Genomic DNA, 25643 nt, shown 5'->3' on the forward strand with positions numbered 1-25643 from the left:
TGGATTGAGATACCAGAAGACGAACGCATGGGATTAGAACATAAATAAAATTCGCTGCACAACACTAGGTACAAATTCTGCACGTAAAGGGAACAAAACCAAAAGGTGGATTGACACAGGAGGAAAGAAAGAGGTTATTACTTCAAGGAAACCCAGCAAGTCCTAACACATCCAGGATCTCGTCCTCATCTGTGCCAGTTCCCAGACACTATTATAGATTTAGGGCAAAATTTTATCCTAAACCAGGGGTGGGAGAACCAGAGGCTTGCAGGCAAATGTGGGTCTCTGGGCTTCTTTATCTGGCCCCTCAGATTCTCCCCACACCACGTGCCCCTCTCCCTAGATTGCAACCCCTTGCCAAACCTGTTTGTTACTCTCTTTGAATGCTTTTCCCTGGCTGGGAAACATTCTGGTAATTCCCCTTATATGCCTGGATGCAGGATGGGGAGAGGGCGTGTGTGTGGCCGACTTGCACGCCTGGAATGTAGGCTACTGTGCAGATGGTTAAGCATCACACTCCTTGGTCCACCCGCTTTTGCACCTGCCCCCACTCACTGCTGATGGGCAGCCTCCAGAAGGTTTTGAAGAATTATGTATTATTATTATTTTTAATCAAATTTGTAAACCGCACCATACCTGCAGATCTCAGGGTGGTTACAACATAAAATCACAAATAGATGGTAGAAGTTGCTCCACCCCGTCGTAACTTAATCAGCAGAAAGCCGAGAGCGGCACAGTTTTCACGCAATTGCTGCCGTGACCTCTATAAGCAAATGTACTGTTCTCAATCTTTTTTGTGATTTTATGTGCCCGGTACGCACACATGAACGCAGCCAACTTGCAGCTGATCTGGGGAAACAACTTCAACTGTTCTGAATTTGAATTAGGCTGACTTCAGTACTTAATCATTTTTCTGAGAGGGCTGCAAGCTTAAATTGGTTTAACCGGTCAAGGACTCAGCTAAAGGCTGAGTTGGTTTAATTGTTGGGGCTGAGATTTAAAAATAAACACTTTTCCATCTCTTGCAATCCTACCACAGAGGTGCTAAATAAAGATGAGCTTTCCTTTTGGCAACGAGAGCTAGCTTTTATTTACTGCCTTGCAATACACTTCCTTCAAAGTATCAAGAAAAGCATTCAAACTGTGCTGGCTGGAGTTCATGGGCGACACCAGATTGGCGACGCTGGCTTAAGCTATGAAGGAATATGCGCAGAATTTGAATCTCGCTTTTGGCATAAACTTTGGAGGGTCTCAGGCAAGGTTCTCCCTTTCTGCCTCTGCTTCTCCCACCTGAAACATATTACTCGCCTATCCTGCCATATGTGGAACGCATTGTATTTCTATAATGCTTTAGAGTTTAAAATTATATTAACCCTTATTATTTATTTGCAGCAGCAGCAGCAAGAGAAATCAATCCACTAATCTGCGTTGGCACAAGCTTCTCTCTCCCACGGTGCTGATTATCTCATGACAGAGGACCTTATTTAAAGTGTGCCAGCCAGGAAGGGCTTACCTGGGACTTTGTCGACAGACGCAAACACGGAGCGTTGTACGGTAGGGTCGCAGCTGCCACGTCGGGCTTGGTCGTAAAACCGGAACGGCAGGTGCTGAGATGCAGAAGCTGAGCTATGTCCAAAGCCCATCACTTCGTTTGAAGGTTGGACCGGAAGGTCTAGGAGAGCTGGGTTTAAACGAGATACATTTCAAAATCAACATCAGCTGAAGAACCTGGAACCTCAGCTTGTCAAAACCGTGCCTAGGGATGATGGGAGTTGTAGTCCAACAACATCCAGAGGACTACAGACTCCCTATCCCTGGGTTACCAAAATGTAACAAGCTTTCTAAATGGAGATCTTTATTCCCCAGTTGGTATCTCTGCACTAGATCTGCAACGTGTTTTACGTACGCACTGCTGTTGTTTTAAACGGTTTTTAAAGCTTCTATCTGTAAAACAAGCTTAACTGCTTTTGTGTTTGCAAGTATTTTAACTGTTTTTCTATATGTAACTGTTTCACACATGTTTTATTCCTTGGAATGTGATAGATAGATGATAGATGATAGATAGATAGCTAGCTAGATAGATAGATGATAGATGATAGATAAATAAATAAATAAATGGTCCTTGCAGCTGTGACAATTCTCCGAATTCAGATTGTTGCAATTTTTCCACGGAATGTGAGTTTTGATATTATCACACTGGATGGGAAGAATTCACCCTGGTCAGGGATGGGGAATGTTGTGTCCTGCAGGTGCAGATGGGCTACAGCACTGCTCATCCCTGACCACCGGCCACGCTGGCCTGAGCTGACGGGAATTGGAGCCAGCCAAAAAATACATCTGGAGGGACACAGGCTTCCCACATCACCCTTGTGTTTGCTACAAGACAATTGCCAAGAACAAGCAAAACAGTACATAATGGAGAGGGAACAAATTTTTGGAAAAAGCCAACTTTTGATATGAGAAAGATGACAATTTCGCAGTGTCGTTTGGTACCGGAGAATCAATGCTGAGCGTTTTGGAAGTTTACAAAACTAATGATGTTAACAGTGCATCCAATGCTAGCATGTATCCCATGCTAGTCCTACTCAGAGTAGGCCCATTGAAATTAATGGACATGTAGAATGATGGTACATGTTTTGTTTTAAGTTTATTGCTGTTTTTACTTTTATTTTTTGAATGCCGGGCAGCAGATTTGGGGGCTGTTAAGGGCAGCACAGCAAGCGGGAAGCAGGTTCAAAGTTCACTGGGCAGTCCTCTTGTGCAAATCCCACTAAAGTGAACGTAGTTGTGCAACAGCATGTGAGTAAATAACTCAAGCTTGCAGGTATGAACAGAGCACTACTATGGCTCTTACAGGTATAGACTTTTACCATGTATGCAACATTGTTCTCCTTTTCTATACAATGCTTGTTTTGCTTTCAGTTGTTGTTGTTTAGTCGTTTAGTTGTGTCCGACTCTTCGTGACCCCATGGACCAGAGCACGCCAGGCACTCCTGTCTTCCACTGCCTCCTGCAGCTTTGCTTTCAGTTACTAAGCTGGAAATCAGGGATAAGGGGCCTTTTTCATCCCCAAAAAGCATTCTCTTCTGTGCAACCTTTCGGAGTCCACATGCCAGTGGTGGGCAAGGCCAGAAGCAAAAGCAGGCGGAACAATGAATGTAAATTTTACCTTCCTACAAGGAGACGGGTCTCTACTCACCCAACCCTTTCTATCCCCCTCCGTCCAGGGAGCAAAGCAACATAATCAGAGTTTAATGACGTATTCCAGCCAGGCACACACACACCCAATGAGGGTGCAAAGAAGGGCTGGCGAGAGGTGTAACCTAGGGAGAGTCCCAAGGGCCAGGAAGAGAGGCCTGATGGGCCGCATTTGGCCCCGGTCCTGAGGTTCCCTTTCCCCAGTGTAAAGCAATGAAACTTTACGAGCGGTAAGGAAACACGGTACGTTTATCTGGAGAGCGAGAGTTACCTGCTATTCTTTGCATTTTCATACGCCGAGCCTGGATGCGGCCCTTTGCCAAGCGCTGCTTCGCAATGATGCAACGGATGTGATCCGAAAAGATGAAGGTGGCCTGAAGGATGGGGAAGGGCTTGGAATGGGGGCTGGAGGCTGGCTTGTGAATGATGATATTCAGGGCACGGCTGTCGTCTTCCACTCCGGTCACCTGCATATCCTGGGGTGAGGGTGGGAAAGTAGAGAAGAATGTTTATGGCAGAGATAGGATTAAGACCCAGTTTCTTGTCACAGCACCATGCTCACCCAAGGATAAAGCTGGAGCCTAGCAAGGTATGAGAGAACAGAACTGGATGGGCTCTACTATACAGCTCAATGGCAGAGCTCAAAATGTTCAATGTAGGAGGGGGTCAGAGTCCCATTTCACAGCATCTCCCATAGCAGGGCTGGGTAAGACCCCACCTCCTGCACGGCCTTTGTCTAGCAGCATCTTTCAATGTTGACGGGCTAGACAGACTGAGTGGTGTGGCTCAGGCTGCTTCACATTTCAGGTTCTCAAAAGGAAGGGACATTGAGGACAAGGAGATTCCTTGCCAAAACACAGGCACAGATGCAACCAGCACAGAAACTGAGGTTCCAGCCAAGCCTCATATGAACTAAGTCCTGACTCGACCTGTTTTATCTGTGTCAGTCTAACTCCCAGCTGAGTATGCCTAGGATTAAAAGGAATTTTCTGAGTGGGAACCACTCCTTAAAGTCCAGCTGACTGAGCCGTGAGAGATGGATCTGCCAGCTTCTTTGGGATCCGCTAAATGAGGGATGGGGAACATCTGACCCTGTTGTTATACTACAAATCCCATCGTCCATGAGCACTGGCCATGCTGACCTAGGCTGATGGGAGTTGGAGTCCAGCAACGTCTGCACCATATGATGTTTCCAGGAAGCCTTCTAGCATTGCTGTACAGTCTTATAGGCAACTCTCCGCAGCACCTTGCTGTCTCCAGATCATTACTCACAGCTGACCCCACCGGGGGGGGGGGGGAGAGGCAGCTTTTGCATGGGTCAGAACTGGTGTCAAGCAGTGCATGCAGTGCAGTGGGTTTCCTGGGAAAAAATCCCTATGCAAATTGGGCCAATTTGCAGCTGAAAATGTCCAGTTTGCACTGGAAAATTTGTTCTAATGCCATGGAGAGTGATCTAATTTGGCACATTCATTTTACATGTGTTTAGTAAACAAAGCTTTGAAATGGTCAAGTATGCCTGATATCGCATTTGTGGCAATCATTGTTACTAATGAACTTATGTGGAACGAAGAGTTTTCCGTTAAGGTAGCCAAGGCAGCAAAGGCAATGAATATTACTCTGACAGGGAGGGAAGTGTGGCAGAAAGGAACTTCCGTACATTGCAGCAATGCTTTCACACAGAACCCTGTTCTGAAAATGTATCCCTAGTAGTAGTATTTAAATCACGTGTTCTGCGACACACAAGGTAAGACATAAATTCCACTGTATTTAATGTTTAACAGACTACTGTGTTTTAATACTTTGTTGGAAGCTGCCCAGAGTGGCTGGGGAAATCCAGCCAGGTGGGCGGGGTATAATAAATTATTATTAATATTATAAATACATTTTGCTGGGACAAGCCTCAATTAAGTAATCTGCCTGTTACCCCAGGAAGCTGAGCCAGACCATTGGGTCCATCCAGAACAGTATTGTATACACTGGCCTGGCAAAGGCTTTTATGAGATATAGGCAGGGGTTTTTCACAGCCCTTCCTGGGGCATTCGGCATGCAAAGCAGATGCTCTACCACTCAGTGAATGCCACGCAAACAATTCAGAAGGTCCTGTGTCTGCCTCAAACCCCTCCACTTGCAGGAGAAACGCAGCAAGGCAGAGTGGTTTTGCTCAACTTTGGAATAAGGCCCGTGTCTCATTGCCTTAAGGCAACCTTTGTTCACCACTGGTGACCAAGGATGCACCTTGTTTTGATGCCTCATCCCCCCTGAGCACAAAGTTTGATTCATTATACTTGCTGGTTTAAAGCTTACCATCTTTTACACTCACCTGGAGAAGACCTGCAAACTTCACCACTCCCCAGCCTAAGCGGGCAACGTCTGGCTCCACCAAACTCATTTGGTAAATATCCACTGCCAGAAACCTCTGGACTTGACCGCCATCTTTTGTGATCACAGTGCAGGCAATTAAATCACTGTTATCTGAAATGGAAAAGGGGTGGGGGAGGAGAGGAAGCATCATCAGACGTAATTGGTTACTTTCCTAGAAAACAATATTCTCAAGAGGTACCTTTGATTGTTAGTGCTTTCATATTCTCAACTAGTTTTGTTGACACCTACACCAATCTACTGCATGCATTTTTTCTTGCTACGTTGTTCAATACAGCCTTCTCCAACCTGGTGCCCTCCAGATGTCTCTGGACCACAACACTGAGGTCCAGCTCCGAGGGCCTTCTGGCGGTTCCCCCACTGCGAGAAGCGATGTTACAGGGAACCAGGCAGAGGGCCTTCTCGGTAGTTGCGCCTGCCCTATGGAACACGCTCCCATCAGATGTCAAGGAAATCAACAACTACAGTATCTGACTTTTATAAGACATCTGAAGGCAGCCCTGTATAGGGACTTTTAAAATGTTTGATGTTTTATCGTATTTTTAATATTCTGTTGGGAGCTGCCCAGAGTGGTTGGGGAAACCCAGCCAGATGGGCAGGATATAATTATTATATTATTATTGTTATTACTCCCATAATCCCTTGACAGTTTGCCATGCTAGGGATGATAGGCGTTGGAATCCAACAATATTTGGTGGCCAATAGGTTGTGGATGGCTGCATTGATGCTTTTCTGGGAATAAATCTCTTGTGTGTTAAGGCCCCATGCAGAGACCCACACACAGCAACCCTAGCTGTCCTGGAAGCAAGCACAGCCTGAGCACAACAGCACTCTCCCCTGCTGTGATTTCCAGCAGCTGGTATTCAGAGTCTAGCTGCCTCTGATGGTCGAGGTAGAGTTTAGCCATCGCGGCTAGTAGCCACTGAGATCCTTGCCCTCCATTACTTTGTCTAGTTCTCTTTTAAAAAACATCCACCTTGGGGGCCAGCACTACCACTTGTGGAAACAAAGTCCACAGTTTAACTCGTGTTTTGCAAAGAAGCAGTTTCTTTTGTCTGCCCCGAGTCTTCCAACGTTCACCTTCCCTGGATGTCCACAAATTCTAGTACCGTGAGGGAGGGAGAAAGGCTTTTGTCTGTTCAGTTTCTGTGCAACATGCATATTTTTATATATCTCGATCACGTCTCCTCTTACTTGCCTTTTGTTCTTAACTGAAAAGTCCAAAATGTCCTGGTGCGTCCCCTTCCTATTAAGGAGAGGTGCATTACATACTGACTGAAATAATGTGTTTGAGCTTCTGCAATACAACCAAGCTAAGTGTACACCCATTTCCTTGGAAAGGAGGGGTAAGCCGGCCAAATTACATAGTTTTTGGTTCCTCGTTAAGGGACATCTGGTGCTCCAAGCAACTGTAAACACGCTCTGCATGTATAGGAGCATCCTTTTGGGTGGGGATGCTAGCTCCCAAGTAGGAGGTGCCACAGAAAAACCTCCATCTCCAACTGGTCCCCAAGTGATGTAAAGTGTTGTAAAGTCCGGGCTAGACCAATGAAAGCATCTCTCTCCCCCCACCCCATTATCTAAACCTACAGCAAAATCTCCGTGGGGGAAAATGGCTAGTCTCCACAGACTATAAATAATGTGAATTTCCAGGAAAAGTGACCAATCTGATATTTAATCTTTGCAATGGCAAAAATATCAGGGGGCTGGGGAACTGTGTGCGTTGAGACAAGAGACATTGGAAAACTGAACTGTGAAATGCACTTTAATGCCTCATAGCTCAATTGTGATTGTTCTATAAAAACAGAGGAAGGTTACAGGAATATACATTAAACTGCATCAATGAAGCAGGGGGAGGCAGGTACCAATCAAACAATCAATATGCAGGAAACGACGACACCATTACATTTGAAAGCCAAAAAAGAATATTGCAATTTGATTTGCTTTAAGAACACCCATATAAAATACCCGACAGATAGATTATAATCACATTTCCCGTTAGCTTACAAGCTGCTTACTTAAATTCTGCACAGGGAGTTCATTTCCTGACAGAACCAAGGCTAAAAACTCAAATGCACACAATTCCTAGGACCATAAGAAATGGTATCAATTCAGCCTTGACATTTCCCTAAATAACATCTAATTGGCAATGCGTTGCCTATTCTCCAAACGGCAATTTCACAGTCATGCTCCACGTCTCGTGCTAACAGATGTGCACAGATGTTGTCAGCACATCGCAAAACAAAGTGTTTACTCCCACACATTTCAGCGCTCCCATTGTAGCAGAAACTCATGCCCATTTCCACATCTTGTGGTAGCAAATTCCACGAATCCGTCCTGTGTTGGGTGAAGAAGTGTTTTCCTCTCTCCTAAATCTACTGCCAGTCCATTTAAATGGAGGAACCTAAGTTCTAGAATTATGAGAAAGGGAGGGGAGAAAATTCTTTCTTTATCCTTCATTTCCACTATGCAAAATTCTATAAATATTCTGCAAGCAGGAGTGGAGCACAAGAGCTCTCTCCCCTGGCATTCAGAAGCTTTACTACCTCCCACTGTAGAGGTGGGACGCGGGTGGCGCTGTGGGTTAAACCACAGAGCCTAGGACTTGCTGATCAGAAGGTCGGCGGTTTGATTCCCTGCCACGGAGTGAGCTACCGTTGCTTAGTCCCAGCTCCTGCCAACCTAGCAGTTCGAAAGCATGTCAAAGTGCAAGTAGATAAATTGGGAACCGCTCCGGCGGGAAGGTAAACGGCGTTTCCGTGCGCTGCTCTGGTTCGCCAGAAGCGGCTTAGTCCTGCTGGCCACATGACCCGGAAGCTGTATGCTGGCGCCCTCGGCCAATAAAGCAAGATGAGCGCGGCAACCCCAGAGTCAGTCACAACTGGATCTAATGGTCAGGGGTCCCTTTACCTTTTTACTGTTGAGGCAGAGCCGAGCCATCGTGGGTAGAAGCCACTGATAGCCCTCTCTTCCATGAATTTGTCAAATCCTCTTTTAAAACCATCCACGTTGGTGGCCATCACCATTTCCTGTGAGAGTGAGTGCCACAGTTTAACTATGTGCTGCGTGAAGGACTTTCTTCATCTGTCCTAAATCTTCCATCATTCAGCTTCACTGCATGTTCATGAGTTCTATTGTTCTGAGAGAGGATAAAAACTTTTCTGTATCCACTTTCTCTAAACTTGTTCCCTTTTTCTCACCAGGAAAGTACACCAACCACCTGAGATAATTTCAAGTATCTTTTTTTTAAAAAAAATATCTAGGGTGCAGTTTTTGAGACAGTGACAACTATCGTACACAGTATTTCAAAAGGTAGCTGCAGCATAGTGTTATATATGGGCACTAAAACACTGGCTGTTTCATTTACTTACTATTCCTTTCCTAGCAATTCTCATACTCAACAGAAGGACCTCTGAAATCAGTGGGCTGACATTGATTTATTTAACCATTTATGAACTCCTTGACAAGTCAAAGGACACCAAAGCGATGTACAGCAAAAATAAAATACAAAGAATACAAATTCTTAAAACAAATTCCTGTGGATTTACACTTAGTATTTCATATATGACTAGGTCATGTCTCAGGAAAAACGTGAAACAAACCGTCTTCAGTAGGCATCCAAACATCACAATGCTGGGCACCTGTTTAATTCCAGTTGGTAACCAATTCCAGAGGACTAGAGCCGCAGCACTAAGAGACCTATTTCTAGTACAGACTTTGCACACCTCTGGGACATGCAGTACTCTCAGCAGTGCCCCATCTGAGCCGTGCAGTTGCCAAGCAGGGATATAAGGGGCAAACTGGCCCCTTAGGTAATCTGGTCTCATGTTATCTACCATACAATGTTATCTACCATACAAGTTACAGGGAACCAGGCAGAGGGCCTTCTCAGTAGTGGTGCCCTCCCTGTGGAATGCCCTCCCACCAGATGTCAAAGAGAACAACTACTACCAGACTTTTAGAAGACATCTCAAGGCGGCCCTGTTTAGGGAGGCTTTTAATGTTTGATGTAGTACAGTATTTTAATATTTTTCTTGGAAGCCGCCCAGAGTGGCTGGGGAAGCCTAGCCAGATGGGCGGGGTATAAATAAATCATCATCATCATCATCATCATCATCATCATCTAGATCCATTAATTTCAGTGGGTCAACTTCCAAGTGCGAGTAACATCACCCATGGAATTTAGCTTTCAGCAGACTTTGATCTCGGAATAGCACATGCTCACTGTGGCTACAGATCCTGATATTTTGATTGGGAATACCAATGCCTCTTCCAGAAGCCTGTGCAGTGGGGCGGGTGGAACTGAGATCTCTCACAACTACATCGCTGTTTTATTCAAGTGAGCTGGAGCAGCTGGGCTTGTTCAATGTCGCTGGCCGAGGGAGGGCCAGATGAATTGACTTAAGGCTCAACTGCCTAGAACAGCCATTACAGTAAGATTAATTCTTTGAAATACCAAATATGACTGACATTTTCTATTAATATGTATTGCATGTGCCAAGATGGAAACAAGGACTCTAGATTTCCCAGCAAACGCAATTTATTTTCATAACAAAAGAGCGGGGCATTACCAGAATGTCGTATGGCTATTTTGGGTATTCATGACTTCCAGTTAGTGTTACTTTGGCAACAGGTTTTTTTTAACCCTCCCGTCAAAAACAAAGATAAAGACCCTCACAAATAAAAAATGTCCCGACTTGCCCATTTGTGAAGGGAAACCAGCTCTCTTCTCCTAGCTCAGATGCCCCTCACTTTAAGACCTGTTTCACCATTTGCAACACCACTGAACCCAACTTAGGCAGCCAGGATGATAATATGGCAGACTTCAACAACCTGGTCACCTCCAGAAGGTCTTGGAGGTGGATGGAGACTAGGAGTGGAAGAGTCAAGAGTGTGGAGATGTCCCAACATTCTTTACTTGTTCCCACCTAAAAAACAAATTGCAAGTCTCTTCTAAGCCCAACCGCTTCAACTAAACATTCTCCAGGACAAAGGAAAACCATAGGGATCTTATTATGCATTGTGGGCAGCTTTGCAAAGGCCCAGTCTTTGGAAGAGCAGGGAACTCAAGTTATTCTTGCAAAAACTCCTCTCTCCCTTTTTGAGTGAAAAAAAGGGGGGGGGGTTAGCAAACCCCAACAGGACCAAGAAGCCTAGGCATTCCAGTTCAGCACTGTCTTGTTAATCCTCGTTTTTCTCCCCCTGAGGCTTTGAATGGCTTTATTTGGAGAATGCACTTTTGTCCTCATTCCAAGGGCCACTGTTTACTCACTCAAGTCTAGGACGTCATCCGTTTTAATTAAGTCCTCCTCCCTCGTCAACGGCAGCTGAGTCTCTGGCTCATCCTGGAGGTGCAGCGACAGGGACCGCATCATGAAGAAGACTCTGATGGCCTGAAAACCACAAGTGAAAAAAGCTGATTCTTTCTTTTTAAAGGTAATAATAATAATAATAATAATAATAATAATAAACCAAAACCTGGCTTAGATTAGGGTGGGGACCTTTGGCCTGTGGGCAATTTGGCCACTGAGGACATTTTCCCCATACCAAGTCCCCTTGCCCCACACCTGACATCATACAACATCATACATTTGAGAGGCAAAGTAAGGATGTGGCTCCAGAGGAATAATCGGATGAGCTTCCAGTTGTTCCCTAGGCAAGTGGGGCTTGCTGATAGCACACAGATCTTAATGCCACTGTACAACCTATGGGGAGCAATGGGATTCCTGACCACCATCCGTCCCAGTTTTTTCCCTCCTCTAACATTTACAAGAATCATGGGGCACTTCTGCTATCCCATCTTAAACAAGGCCCTGCCAGGTGAATGCTAATGGAGAATGGAGAATCACTCCTTACTCTGGCTTTGTTTTACTGGAAATATTTCTTTTTAGCATCCCTAGCAGTGGAAGAGGAGGAGGTAAATAATCACCCAATGGTGATTTCATCTGGCCAAAAAGGAGGCTTACTTGGTCTGCTGAAGGGACCTGATACAGGGAATCCGGGGAATATCTTTAACTATGAGTAGGTTCCCTATTTTTTTGCAGGAGAGTGTAGTTTTTTATGCTTTCTGTATCCAAATAATATATAGGGCTCTGAAAATCAACAGCAGTATCTAGAACTGGCCTGGAAATTCATTGGCAGCCAGTGAACCTGTTTGTTTGTTTTCTTTAATTGAACCTTGTTTTTTCTGCAGCTAAGAGGCCTGGCGGTTGCCTTTGAAACCAATTCTAGTTTCCGAGAACCTTCTGGTGAAAGCCTCGCATCATAAATTCAGCCTGAATAACCTCGGCCAGGCTCATTTTTACTTAGGAAAGGGGGCAGCATGAGCATTCACCTGTGTTAGTCAAAGCAATAAGCCCTAAAGGGCTCTACAAGAAGGAAGTGGTTTGTGGCTTTCTATAGACAAAATGCAATATATATGTATATGTATAAGTATATGTATATATATATATGTATATATGTGTGTGTGTATCTGTGTGTGTGTGTGTGTTCATATATGCATATATATATATATAGAGAGAGAGAGAGAGAGAGAGAAATGAATCCTTGGAATGCAACCTTTGTTTTTAAGAACAAATTTGGGGCATGAAGAGGAAGGTAACCACCACCACTTATTTCTGCAAAGAGATGACAGATTAAAGGAGAAAGCTTCATCAGCTAAATAGTTTGAGGATCTATACAACTTTGTAACATGCAGAAAACAGCAGTCTCAGAGAAACCAAAGACTGGAACCGAGGGAAGTTGGGGGGTGGGGGCGGGCGGGTTTTGTGTCGGAGGGAGGAAAAATGGGGGGGGGGGGAAACAAGGATGATATGCTTTTGGATAACATGTTTTGTTTTAATTTTGAATTAAAAAAAATAAAAAAGGAGAAAGCTTCAAACAGCTGGTCTAGCTTTGCCTGCTTTAAAAGATAAATGCATTAGCTTTGGAAATCAGGATGGAATGGCCCAAGGCTCACACAGAAGAAGAAAAGTGTTTCTGAACTTCAGAAAACAACTCTGCTAGCTAATCAGAAGTGCCTCAAAAGGAATCAAAGTTCTGTTCTAGGAATGAGGGTCCCTGGCTTTCCAAGAAGTTCAAGCAAACGAGATAAGAGATACATCCTGTCTCTCGAAGTGACAAGGCAGAATAAACGGAAGGGCTTAGAAAGGCCCTCTTGATTGCTGGTATTTCCAAGAAAGTTCTCAAGACCAAAAAGAAAAAAAAGATGTTGTCGCTAATTCATTTCTTCCTCCCCGAAGATATAGCAATTCTATGTACGCTGAAAGGATGAAAGCGGCCTAAACTGGAGTGTGCCATCAATACAACGGAAACAAGCACATCTATGTGGTATTGTGTTTTCTGCAGAAAATGAAACAAATCAATTTCCTAGCTAGAGCTCCAAACGGAAGGTTATTTGAGTACAGGTTGTTCAGCTCACCAGGAGCCTCACAGTCAGAAGAACATGGTTTGCTGATCCAGCAAACACCTTAAGAAACAAACAAACCCTACTAGGACAAACAGAAGAGTTTTCTTTTTCAGAGCATCTCCAGATCCTCCCTTCGCTTCTGGCGATGTTATCAGAGAGGTGTCAAAAAGCAACTGGAAAATGTAAATGGTGTGCTTAACCTGTCTGTTGTGCAAAGAGCAACATGGGACCTCTCTAAAGATCTCTAGGTGGTGGTGAGGACACCTCTGTAACTCTCTGGCTTATTGTTTATCTAGGGCCTGATTGCACCAAGAAGTCAAATGCCAGCAATCATCAACCCCAACACACACCCATGTCAGAACAGCTGGATGTGTTGCTCCCAAATTTTGTAGCAAATGTGGGGCTTTCTAGGAGAGTAAGAGGTGTGGCTTTCTTTTCTCCCTTCTGGTTAATCAACAGGACTCCATGGCATGGCAGCGACTAATGCTACCAACACTCTCTTAGCTCTTTCCCAGCCAAGCATTGCAAAAAACACAACGAAACTACTGGGGGAAAGAGAATACAGGCTTGCTGCCTTGATCCTGTCCCCATGGCAGCTTCTACAGGAAGAAAGGATGCCAAGGGCAGTGCAGCCACAGTCCTTTCTGCCCTATCCCAGCTCTTAAGAGGATAGGCTGGAAAGCAGAGGTGACAAACAAACCCCTGTGTCACAAAGAGAATGTCAGCAATGTCTAGGCAACACGATGACCATGTACATATTCAATAGACAATCTTTTATAGAATTCCTTCAAACCATAACAAGTCCAAAATGAAATCTTTAGTCTAAAAGTCTCTGAAAATCTTTAAATTAAGCGAGGTACCAGACTTTGTACGATGAAAGACAAGCTGTGAAGCTTTGTGTATTCAGCCAATATGATGTCCAACACTGAACAGTGATTCCGGATATTGACCACTCTTTGGTAGAATTCTTCATTATTACATGAGCATTGTTCCACAGCATTTGATATTTTCATTTACATATATTCATTTGAAATAAGATGGGTTTATGAAGCAATTATATATCCTCCCACCACACTGAAGAAGAATTCTACGAAACAGTAGTCACCTGGGCTGATGGGAACTGCAGCCCCAGACACCTGAAGGGCACCAGATTGGGGAAGGCTTCTGCACACACCCACACCTCTGAGCACATTTGAGGGAGGGAAAAGGGGATAAAAATGTACTGAATAAAAAAAACCTCACCCTCCGCGTTCTTTCCACATCTCCGCAGGGCAGCCTCTTCACAAAGTCAATCCCAGTGAGAGGGGTTCCTGTTGGCGGCAGCAGAATGGAGGCATCCATCATCAAGTACTCGACATTCATGGGCTTAAGCTGGGAAAGGAATTTCACACTTAACATGTGACATAAACCCAAGCGCAACTGTACCTTTAATACTATTTCCCCACCCTCTTCTTGCGGAAAGGTTGTTAAAATAATAATAGTTAAAAAGTAGCTAACTATACTACGCCAGACAACAAAAAATTGTATACATGGAACTTTTCCATCTTGTAGAGCCTGTTAGGTCAGACCAAATGATAATTTGCCATATTTACCACTGTGCTGATATTCCATGCCTTGTCTAAGATGTTGTTATGCATGATAAGCAAATGCTGTGGAATCTTGATAACCTCACACACTATAAATCTATGAGTTCTGAGTATTTTAACATTTCTGCATGTGTCCATACACAATTATGGTTTAGCCTCCGGATTATTATTATTTTAAAGTGTGGTGCTCTAAGAAGAGATACGCTAATGTTCCGTTTTGCCCCTCTCCATCCACACAGCCATTTCATGAATTACTTACAGTCATGCTTCTGTATTCATCTTCAAACATATCCAGAAAAATTTCTTCGCCCTGTAAAAGGAAACAAGAGGAATGCATTTGCCCCTCCATAAACATTCCCTCCACTTCTCATTATACGATGATCTTAAAACTTCCCACCTTACCCACATTCTTCAAGGACCACTTTCGACCAAACTAGGATTGAAAAGAGCTACAGCTTCCCTTTGTCTGGATAAGCTGCCAGCTGTTTATCTCCCCCTGTCAAGGCTGTGATTCCTAAACGCCTAGCGGGTGCCTTGCTTGATTTGCCTCTGGTGGAAAAACATAGCACCTGGCCTTAATTAAACAAAACAGCTTTGGAAATGGGTCATCGCCATGAAACGGCTTGAGTGCCTGGCAAAGAGACCATTTCTGCTGATCTTCCTGTTTATAAACTTCCAGACCTTTAAATAGGAAGGTCAGATAAGGGTCGACTCACATGGAAGGCAGCAGCAGCGGCAAAATGACCCCAGCCATTGGCTGCCGCCACCAAAATAGGTAGGGTCTTGGGGGCCAGAAAAACTTAGCTGAAGGCAGCGGCAGCACTTCTGTTTTGTGCTCATAAACCAGTATAGTTTATGGTAGAAACCTGCTAGCAACTCTACTAGCATAAGGTGACTTCAAAGGCTACAGAGATGGTGTTGTTGACTATACGTGGCTCGTTGGCCCTCAGAATTGCCCACCCTTGGTCTAGATTGGGATAACTAGCATGGTGCCCTGCAGGCCCTGATGAACTACAGCTCCCATTAGCACCGGGCAACATGGCCGATAGCCAGTAATGATGGGAGTTGTAGTCCAACATTTTCTAGAAGAGTCCACCATGTTGGCTTTACCAGAGCCTGGTGAAAGCACCATGTAATTCCTGTCCAGTAAGTGATGTCTTAGGTTCTATTCTTATTAAGCTACGAAAAGGCAACCATGTACTTTAAAAGGTTCCCTGCTGGCTCCCTCTATCTTCCCCTGTATTCAGAGGTTAGGGAAACATGGAAAGCATGAGAATACTGTACCTTATAAAAACGCCGCACCAAGTGAACGCTTTCTTCTCTCGCGCCCTAGAAAGAAAAGGATACGGCTCAGTTCTACTTTGTGGCGGGCAGCTTTCAATAAGGCTTTAAAAGCAGCAAATGTCTTTCCCCAATACCATTGCTTCCCCCCTGGAAAGCCGGTTAAAAGAAAGAGAAGGACATCTCACGGCACTCTCCAGTGCAGGGGTGGCAAACTTGGTGGGGGTGGGATTCCCATCAGCCCTAGGCGGTGCAGCCAATGATCAGGATGAAGAGAGTTGGAGTCCAACAAGATATGGAGGGCGCCATGTCAGCTACCCCTACCTGATGAGATGGGCAGAATCCAGACTGCTTCAGAAAGGTTCTAACGTGTTCAGCCCCCAACCTTTACGTGGCGGTTACGTTCCAAGGCACCACATGCATCAGTGAAATTGCATGTACCGTATTTTTCGCCCTATAGGGCGCACCTAGTTTTTTTTTTTGGGGGGGGAATAAAGAAATTTTTTTTATAATTCTCCCCCCCCCCCCAGGCACGGGGCTGGGGCGGAGGAAGCCCGAGCTTCCCCCGACCCCAGCCCCCAGAACAGGCTGCTATCCGCAAGCCTGGGGAGCCCGGTGGGAGTTCCCGCCGGGCTCCCCAGGCTTGCGGATATCTGCCCGAAGCCCGGGGCGCGCTACTCAGTGCGCCCCAGGCTTCGGGATGCAGGCTGCTATCCGCAAGCCTAGAGAGCCCGGCGGGAACTCCCACGGGCTCCCAAGGCTTGCAGATAGCTTCCTGAAGCCTGGAGAGCGAGAGGGGTCGGTGCGCACCGACCCCTCTCGCTCTCCAGGCTTCAGCGAAAGCCTGCATTCGCCCCATAGGATGCACACACATTTCCCCTTCATTTTTGTAGGGGAAAAAGTGCGTCCTATAGGGCAAAAAATACGGTAATTGAAACATATCGAAAAAGCCTGCAAATACCCCGTTCTGCCCTTTTAGCAACATTTCAGTGATGTTTACATTTCTGAGTTTGGTGCGATGTGCGTACACACAGTTGCACACAGTTGGACATGTGTAAACAGGGGGGTTGCCCGTATTAAGAAGGAGGTGCTAACATGTACCAATAGCAACTGTAACCCAGTGACAGCCCACATATTGCTGTTCATACGTTGTGTCGTTTTCATTTTAACTCTTTATTTGTGCTTTTGCCCTGTATTTTTATCTTGTGAACAGCCCTGAGAACTTGTGATGAAGGGCGGTATAGAAATCTAATAAATACAATAAAATAAGTAAGTCCCAGGCTTAATCCCTAGCATCACTGATTAAATTTTCCCAGGACTGGGAAATTACCCCTTCCCTTCCCAAGACCATGATGAGACCAGAAAGAGCAATGGAATGATGTGGAACAAAGCAGTCAGATTCGGCACACCCTGGTGACAAAGCTGTAGCAGTTTCTTCGACTCCTAACTCTTTGCTCTCAGTTCTGCTTGTACTAAGGCATGGATTCCAGCCCAATCAGACACTGGTTTAGAGAACAGCTAGCAAAAAAAAAAAGTCTTAGATTTTTTAAAAAATGAACGTATTCTGGAAATTTCATTTCATCTTTTTACTATGCGTGCTGCCTTGACAGGGTTCTACTCGTAAAGATGGACTGTTAGCAATCAGAGAAATTTTGACACTTACATACCAGCAGTTAAGAAGAAAAAGGTGTCCAAACCCCACAAACACTCACCTCCAAACAGGCAAGGTGAACATCCTTTATAATTCTACCATGTTTGGACATCACCAGCTGCTTCAGTAGCAAGCAGCCAAGTTCCAATGTAGCCAGGCGAATTTTCCCATCTGTATGTTGGGCGGGGGGGGGGGGGGAGGGCAGGAAAAAGTTAGAGATTGTTGAGATCAAGTTGCTGACGTCTCAGCTTTACGGGCCAGCGCTTTAGCACCACTAGTCAAATTCAACTATCTCAGCACTGTGGCATGTTTTGAGTACAAAATGCAAAACACTTCTTGCACTCAAACAAACACTGGAGCATGGAAAAGAACTGGGAAATAACTGTTGTTTCTCTTCTGCGGTAGAGTGGAAGCCTATCCAGCTTAGTCCAAACAAAACCCAAACCCACAATTTGGCCAAAGCAGCCGCGCTCTCTACAGATTAACAGAATGATTCACTGAGACCATTACAACTAAGAACTTTTAACTCCACCTTCGCATTCTCCCCCCTCCCCCCCCCCCCCGTTGTACAGTGGAACCTTGGTTTTCAAACATAATCTGTTCCAAAAGGCTGTTCGACTTCCAAGACATTAGAAAACCAAGGATCAAAGGGCTGGCTGCAAAGTCAAGGGGGGGGGGATGAAAAACATGCCTCAGAAGCCCTTTGACTTCCAAGAGACTTTTGAAAATGGAAGCAATTACTTCTGGGTTTTCAGCATTCGGGTTCTGAATTGTTCGGCTTCCGAGATGCTTGAAAACAGAGGTTCCACTGTACAGTCAAACCTAGGTTCTCGAACGGCTCCGTTTTGGAACGTTTCAGCTCCTGAAATACCAAAAACCTGGAAGTAAATGCTCCGGTTTTTGAATGTTTTTCGGAAGCCAAACGTCCGATGGGGCTTCTGTTTGAGTGCAAGAAGCTCCTGCAACCAATTGGAAGCCGCGCCTCGGTTGTTGAACTTTTTGGAAGCTGAACGGGCTTCTGGAACGGATTAACCGAGGTTTGACTGTATCTCCTAAGACCATGAACCTGATGGCTGGGATTGGGACTGTCACAGATATTTATGAGCAGCTCCGAGAGCCTCTTTTAGCCAAATAATGTTGTTGTCATTATTATTAACAACAGGTGTTTACTTCAATTATTTAAATATTTTATATTGCCCCTTGCCGTTCTCAACCATTTTTAACGCAAGTAAAAGAGCAGCAGTTGAGACAGTAAGGCAGCAGGTTACAAACGCAAGTGAAAAGCACTGAGATACCTGGGCATATCAAAAGGGCTATGGTTCAGTTCCCACATAATGCTAGGCCAAACCACGCAAACACATGAATAAGCAGGCTCCCAGAGAGGAGATCACGGTGGCTTTGCTCCTCCTCCAGTCCTTCTGCCGGTGCACTGCAGCGATCTAAGCCGTGGGCTGGCTTGACAGGCTCGTGGTTTGTCTCTCTTCCAAGCAAACCATGGAGCTGTAAGCCAGAAAGGCAAAAACCTCTGGTTACAGCTCAGAGTTTGTCTGGGGCAAGATGAACCGCCCACCACGTGTTCCCACTAAGCCATGGTTTGGTTTAGTGTTACATGTGAACCAGGTCAGCCTTTCATGACCTAATTGGAAGGGCATGAGATCAGAGCTCCCCCATGCGATGAAAGTTAGAAGCTTCCCTGGCAGAGGGGAGAGAGAATCTCATGTCCATGCTGAATATCAAGGCTCTGGGTTAGATTCATCACCTGCCTAGACAGTCCCATAACCTGTGCTTTGTGTATTGCAGGGGCAGCTACCCCCTGGCCCTCCAGCTGCTGATCATTGGCCACACTGGCTGGGGATAAAGGCAGCTGGAGTCTGGGAGTGCAGCAGCTTACCCCTCCCCAACCTCTGGTGTGGTCCATGCTGTTAACAACAGTCTCAAAGCTGTATAAATCCCATGCCTGTATAAATTATGCAAATTTGCTGAACTTGCAATATCTTTTCTTTTGCGTAATTGTTTTCTGCTTTGGCAGCAGATAGCAAACGCCTCGTTGAAAAGACGCAAGGAAGAAAGGATCTGGGATGTCAGCATTGCTGCCTATTCCAAATTCTTTCTTGCTCAATACAAGACTTGGAGAAGCAATGAGACGTTTGCTGTAAGTGGCTGCACTGTATCTGGAATTGCTCCCCTTGAGCTCTGGTAGGATTCTGCGCGCAACATCCTCTGTTAAACAACTGATCTCTTTACATTCCCACAAGAAGACTTTGCCTCAAGAGGCTGAGAGTCAATGACTTCTTGTTCTCTGCTACTGTTGGTGTGAGCTACGGTCATTGTTTGAAGATGTCTTTGGCGTTGGCTTGCTGCTTCATGCTTCCAGCGTCAAACACAGCTTCCGAGTTCCTGTCTTGAAAGCAAAGCAGGCTCTAGGCGTGTAAATTTGTCCTACAGGAGTCTTTGCCAACCTGCTGAGAGCTGTAGTTCTAAAATGCCTGGAGGGCAATAGGCCGACAATGGCTACCCTATAGCAAAAGCCCTTCTGGTCCACAAAGGAGGGTGCTTTGCATACTCTTGGTTTCAGCACTTGTTAGCACTAAAAAGAAGATTGACAAAAACCCTCTACCTGGCTGAGCGGCATAGTTCATTATCCTGATGAGCCTCTCAGCGAGCACGTGATTGTACGAGGTCTTCTCCTCGGCATCCAGCGCCGAGAGCTGAATTCTCTCCAGCGTGACTGGCTCGATTCCTTTGAAGACAGAAAAAGTGTTTATTGCAGCTATGTGACAGTTTGCCAAAGCGCACTTCCAAGGAACCAAGAAGCCAGTAGTAAAGAAAGGCAGCCAGGCCTTGGGAAAGCACCAGTTTCCCAAGTTACTCACACATAGATTTTGAAAGACGAGGAGGCAGTGAGAAACAAAAAGATAAAAGCAATTTAAATCTTCCCAGCGCTCCCCATAAGTCTTTAGAGGCACAAAATGCCCTGATCAACATCACCAATTCAACCACCCAACTGCACCGGAGATCTCCCTGGGACGTTTAGTTTACATGCTTTCTTGACGCTTCCAATCCCTGATTTTGCAGGGTTGATAAGGCCAAAGCAAAATCTTGATAACAACCTTGGTAACCACTGCCGGGGTTACGAAACTGCCTTGATGGGCACTGCCTGGTCAGCAACTATTTTTAAAAGGAGCAGAATGAGTGGATCAGGCCTCACCTGTTCCCCGCCAAGGTGGTCTTTTAGCAAGCCAGATAACAGCAATGATAACACATCCCCCAAACTAAGCCTTGATCCCAGCAACCACCCTAAAGAATATCTCACCCAGTTGGAAGGAAAGATGAAATCCCACAACAGGCGGAAGGTGCCTTGTGCCAGGACAGCAAAGACTGATCAGAACTCTCAATAGAAACACGGGAACATAGAAGTGTAGAGTTAAAAGGAACCCTGAGGATCATCTAGTCCAACCCCAGCAATGCAGAAATATTCAGCTGTCCCATACAGGGATCGAACCTGCAACCTTGGCATTATCAGCACCATGCTCTAACCAACTGAGCTATCCAGGCTCTAGTAAAGACTTCAAGGCTGAGTAAAGCATATTCTGCTACGGCTCCATCTGGACTATACGTTTAAAACAGTGGCATACCACTTTAAACAGCCATGGCGTCCCCCAAATCCTGGGAAATGTAGTTTGTTAACAGAGCTAAGAGATGTTAGGAGACCCCTATTCCCCTTCACAAGGCTACAAATTCCAGAGCGCTTTAACAATTAATCCCTCTTCCCAGGGGACTCTGGAAACTGCACCTGTACGGGGGGAACAGGGGGCCTCCTAACAACTTTCAGCACCCTTGACAAACTAGTTCCCAAGATTCCCAATACAGACTGTGGAAACTTCACACCGGACTTCAAGCATCTGGCATTGTGTGCCTCCCCATTCTTCCTCCAGACTCTGGGTCCTTCGTTTCCAAGTGAGATGCAAAAGCTGCTCTCATCAGAACAGAGATTTGGGGAGCCATGTCATCAGCTGGCGTTGGTCCACTGTGCTTCATTAAGTCCAGGGTCAACGTAGCCAGGAGATTTTGGAGCACTTCATGCTTCCTTCCGCAGACGAGCTTTATGGGGATGCTGATTTCATTTTCCAATAGGACTTTGTCACCTGCCTACACTGCCAGAAGTATCAAAACCTGGTTCAATGTCCATGGGATTACTGTGCTTGATTGGCCAGCAAACCCACCTGACCTGAACCCCATAGAGAATTTATGGGGCATTGCCAAGAGAAAGATGAGAGACATGAGACCAAGCAATGTAGAAGAGCTGAAGGCTGCTATTGAAGCTTCCTGGTCTTCCATAACACCTCAGCAGTGCCACAAGCTGATAGCATCCATGCCACGCCGCATTGAGGCAGTAATTGATGCAAAAGGGACCCAAACCAAGTACTGAGTACATGTGCATGCTTCTACTTCTCAGACGTCCAATGTTGCTCTATTTGCAGTCCTTGTTTTGCTGATTTCATTTAATATTCTAATTTTCTGAGATTGTTAATTTGGGGTTTTCATCAGCTGTACGCCATAAACATCACAATTATAACAAATAAAGGCTTGACATCTCACTTTGCATGTCATGAGTCTATCTCATATATTAGTTTCACTTTTTAAGTTGAATTACTGAAATAAATGAACTTTTCCACAATATTCTAATTTTTCGAGTTTCACCTGTACTGTGGTGTCCTAAGCTCTGGTACGGCTACTTCCAACTCCTGTTTTTCCTCTAGTGTTTCAAATTTCATCAGATTATGCTTCCCCAGGTGGCTGCACCTTCATTCAGGGGAAACCTGACTAGGCATTAAGGACACTGCTTTGGAGTGAAGCTGGAGAGAGGTTTGGGATCTTACCTAGCCGGCATGGGAGATTCCTGGAACCCCCATCAACCTCCTTTTTTCAGGGGTGCTCCTACCTCTTTGGCTGTCCTCTTGCACAGCCCACCTTGCTGCCTTCTCCAGCCTCCTCCCTCCCTTCCCTTGCTAGGTGAGGCTGTTGATATTGCCCTGCCCCTCACCACAACCCCACCCAATCTTCCCTTCCCAGCAGAGCTGTGTTAAGTTGATCGCAGCTGGTGAGCCTTCCCACTCCAGAAGGTTCTCCACTCCTTGCAGAAACACAACAAGGAAAGAAAGAATCAACCATGGCTATTCCTTGCAGCTCCTTATGTTCTTGAGAATGTGTGTCAGACCCCAATAGCACAGCATTTCCAACTGGAAGTTGATGGGCTATAACTCCCAGCATCCCTGGTTATTGACTGTGCTAGCTGGTGCTAATGGGAGCTGGAGTCTGATGTCTGCAGGACACAAGGTTAAGCAAGGCTGCAATGATGGGTTGTAGGCCAACTTCAGGTGAGTCACACTGAGGGCCAATGTTTGATATTCGTCATGCACATTTTGCACCTGCCTATCAGCCACTTGCGACCAAGTGACGATGCACGGGCACCAGGATGGCGCCTGACATCTCCACCATCTGGAGGTGCCTACCAGGGGATCCTTGGATCTTGACTGTAGAATCCTACCTGCTATATTTTATCTGCCAAAACAGAATGAATTTCAGAAGCCAAAAAGTCACCTTGAAAACTACGACTTTCGAGCAGTCTGGCCCCAAAATGGCAACGAGACATTCAGTTTTGCCAACTGTAACCCTGGTTTAAGGAGCCATTTGGCACCTAGCTTATATATCTGAGTTTCTAACACTGCTGGGGGGCATAAGCACTGTTTCTTGTATTGATTTATTTTTAAAGTGGCAAGATAAGGGAGGGCAAACAGAAAAATGGGGATGGAGGCAGGAACCAGATCAGGAAAGGTGAGTGAGAAAGAAGCAGAAGACAGACAGACAGATGTAACAGGGTGTTGTGCAGAAGGCTGGGGTGAAAATTGAGTCCTGAGACCTGAAGAGGTTGACAGCCATTGCAGCACAGCACGTAGGCATGCACAAATTTTGGGGAATGGAGCTGACAGAAGGAACTACTGGCTTGTTTGTGCCTGCAAGTAATTTAAAGCCAGATAATATAGAAAGCTGTTCCTGTAACGCAGCAAGCCAATTTCTCAGAAGAGGCTGCCTCAAAATGCCATCCTTGCTTGACAATGCATGGTACATCAAGAACCTTTTGTAATATTTAAGGCCTGTGCACAAAAAGCTGATTGTCGTAGTTATACATAGCCAAAGAAATCTTTCCGTCATGAAAGCAGGACAATGTGCTCTTCTCCATTTAATGCCTACCAATCCTGAACTCAACTGGCCAAGCATTGCCAGTAAAATCATTTTCAACCTACACTGCACAAATGAGGGACTGGCTGCTCCAATCTTAAGAACACCTATGAAGTGAAACTGATGTTTTATACATATGTTTATTTAAATAAAAACCCACAAGAAAAGAGTATTACACTGTTAGAAAATTCTACTGTTTTTTCTGCAGCTCAGCTACCACGATACTCTGTAAATAATATCCATGGGAAAAATGTAAGCAAGAACAGATTATGTCATAGATTCCCAGGGATTTTTAAAATCCAATACATACACAAAACCACTCTTCACCACACAAAAGCTGGGGACTTATCATGAATTCTAAAGCTAAAGTCTAGATTAGATCAAGCCAATCCCTCCCCATCTGTGGAGGACAATACACAGCTCAGAGAACATGTGTTTTGCTGGCTGATTTTTGGATCCCAGCTTTCATTAGCCCCACCATGGCCAAAGCCTGGTGACAGAAGATAGAGTCCAACAAGGGTCCCCCAAGGAAGCCAACCCTGTGGTTCCACAGCAGACGTCTCCAATGAAAGAGGATCTCAGGTCGTGATTGAGGAGTAAAAGACCTCTCAAAGAGAAGCCACCAGACCCAGAATGGAGAACCTGTGATACTTTTAATGTTGTGGGGACTACAACTCCCTTCATCCTTGGCCACAGAGCATACTGGCTGTGCCTGATGAGCATTTGGAAGTCCAAAGGCATTTAGAGGGCCGCAGACTCTCTATTACTGGCCTAGAGAGTACTGAGCTAGATGGATCAGTGGGTTTGACTCAACAGTATGTGGTTTCAGGTGTTTGTGACTCTCTACATTGTCTGCAAAACGCTGACGACACACAGCTCTACTTCTCCTTTACGCCTGCAGGTGTGGCAGTGGAGGTGCTGAACCCTTGTCTTGCCTCAGTAATGGACTGGATGAGAGCCAACAAACTGAAGCTCGATTCAGATAAGGCTGAGGCACTGTTAGTGGTGAGGTTACACTCCCTCTAAAGAAGTGGCAGGGGTGCTCCTGGATCCTTTGCTGTCCCTCAAGGCCCAAGTGGCCTCGGCGGCACAGAGTGCCTTCCAGCAGCTTGGGCTGGTGGCCCAGCTGCACTCCTATCTGGACAAGGGTAGCCTAACTTCTGCCGCCTATGCTCTAGTAACATTGAGGTTAGATAACTGCAACGTTGGGCTGCCTCTGAAGATGGTTCAGAAACTTCAGCTGGTGCAGAATTCAGTGGCCAGCTTGCTCACTGGGGCAAGATGGGTTGAGCCTATTACATCGATCCTGGCCCAACTGCATTGGCTGCCAATCAGTTTCCAAGTCCAATTCAAAGTGCCAGCTTTGACCAATTCTTCATGACCAAACCCAGATCATGAGCTTTTTACAACACCCCTGAAAAGGCTGGCCTACAGTTCCAATCACACCCCAAGGGTTGGCCATGCTGGCAAGAGCTGATGGAAGTTGAAACTCCACTCTTGGGCTCAATCTTACCTTTGTTATGAGACATGGCGTAGAGGAGGCACAGCACAAAGAGAGCGTAGTAATCAAATTCAGCACATTCCAGGGCATTATACACCATCTCAAGGAAAGGCCTGGAAGAAAGGGGGTGATGAGTGTTTTTTGCGGGGGGAACACTCCAGCAGCCATTTATCAGGACCCTACCACCTACAAATTATAACTAAAGCACACCCCAATGTACACAATGCTTTTACAAAGGGCGAGAGGAGAGGTTCCCCACTCCGTAGATTTCCATTCAGAGACCCAGGAGCGTCGCTTAACACCACCAGGCTGCTTAAATGCAAGAGGAAGCACTTCAAACTAGAAGGTATGCTGGACATTACGTAGGCCTCAATTTGGCCTTCAGCTGCGGCACTAGCT

At 45.6% G+C, this 25643-nt stretch overlaps 2 protein-coding genes across 7 annotated transcripts in view; one reads left to right on the top strand and one right to left on the bottom strand.

The window, feature by feature from the left end:
• The window catches only part of LOC310749103 (myosin-11), a 1537435-nt gene that overhangs the window by 311220 nt on the left and 1200572 nt on the right, over nt 1-25643 (top strand). The window lies entirely within an intron of this gene.
• Nucleotides 1-25643, bottom strand: part of CLEC16A (C-type lectin domain containing 16A) — a 92090-nt gene that overhangs the window by 38373 nt on the left and 28074 nt on the right. For all 6 annotated transcript variants that reach the window (XR_014541490.1, XR_014541491.1, XM_083585605.1 and 3 more), the window contains exons 12-21: nt 25257-25357; nt 20121-20243; nt 17565-17674; nt 15856-15900; nt 14831-14881; nt 14228-14356; nt 10850-10970; nt 5519-5670; nt 3470-3674; nt 1514-1681 (exon numbers count right to left, since the gene is read on the bottom strand). Coding sequence is in view for 4 of the 6 variants with exons in the window: in XM_083585605.1 (XP_083441731.1) it covers nt 1514-1681; nt 3470-3674; nt 5519-5670; nt 10850-10970; nt 14228-14356; nt 14831-14881; nt 15856-15900; nt 17565-17674; nt 20121-20243; nt 25257-25357 (1205 nt within the window). In the remaining 2 variants the exon portion in view is untranslated. The remainder of the gene's footprint in view (nt 1-1513; nt 1682-3469; nt 3675-5518; nt 5671-10849; nt 10971-14227; nt 14357-14830; nt 14882-15855; nt 15901-17564; nt 17675-20120; nt 20244-25256; nt 25358-25643) is intronic.

The sequence above is a fragment of the Podarcis filfolensis genome (genome assembly GCF_964270895.1).
Source record: "Podarcis filfolensis genome assembly, chromosome: 14".
Lineage (NCBI taxonomy): Eukaryota > Metazoa > Chordata > Lepidosauria > Squamata > Lacertidae > Podarcis > Podarcis filfolensis.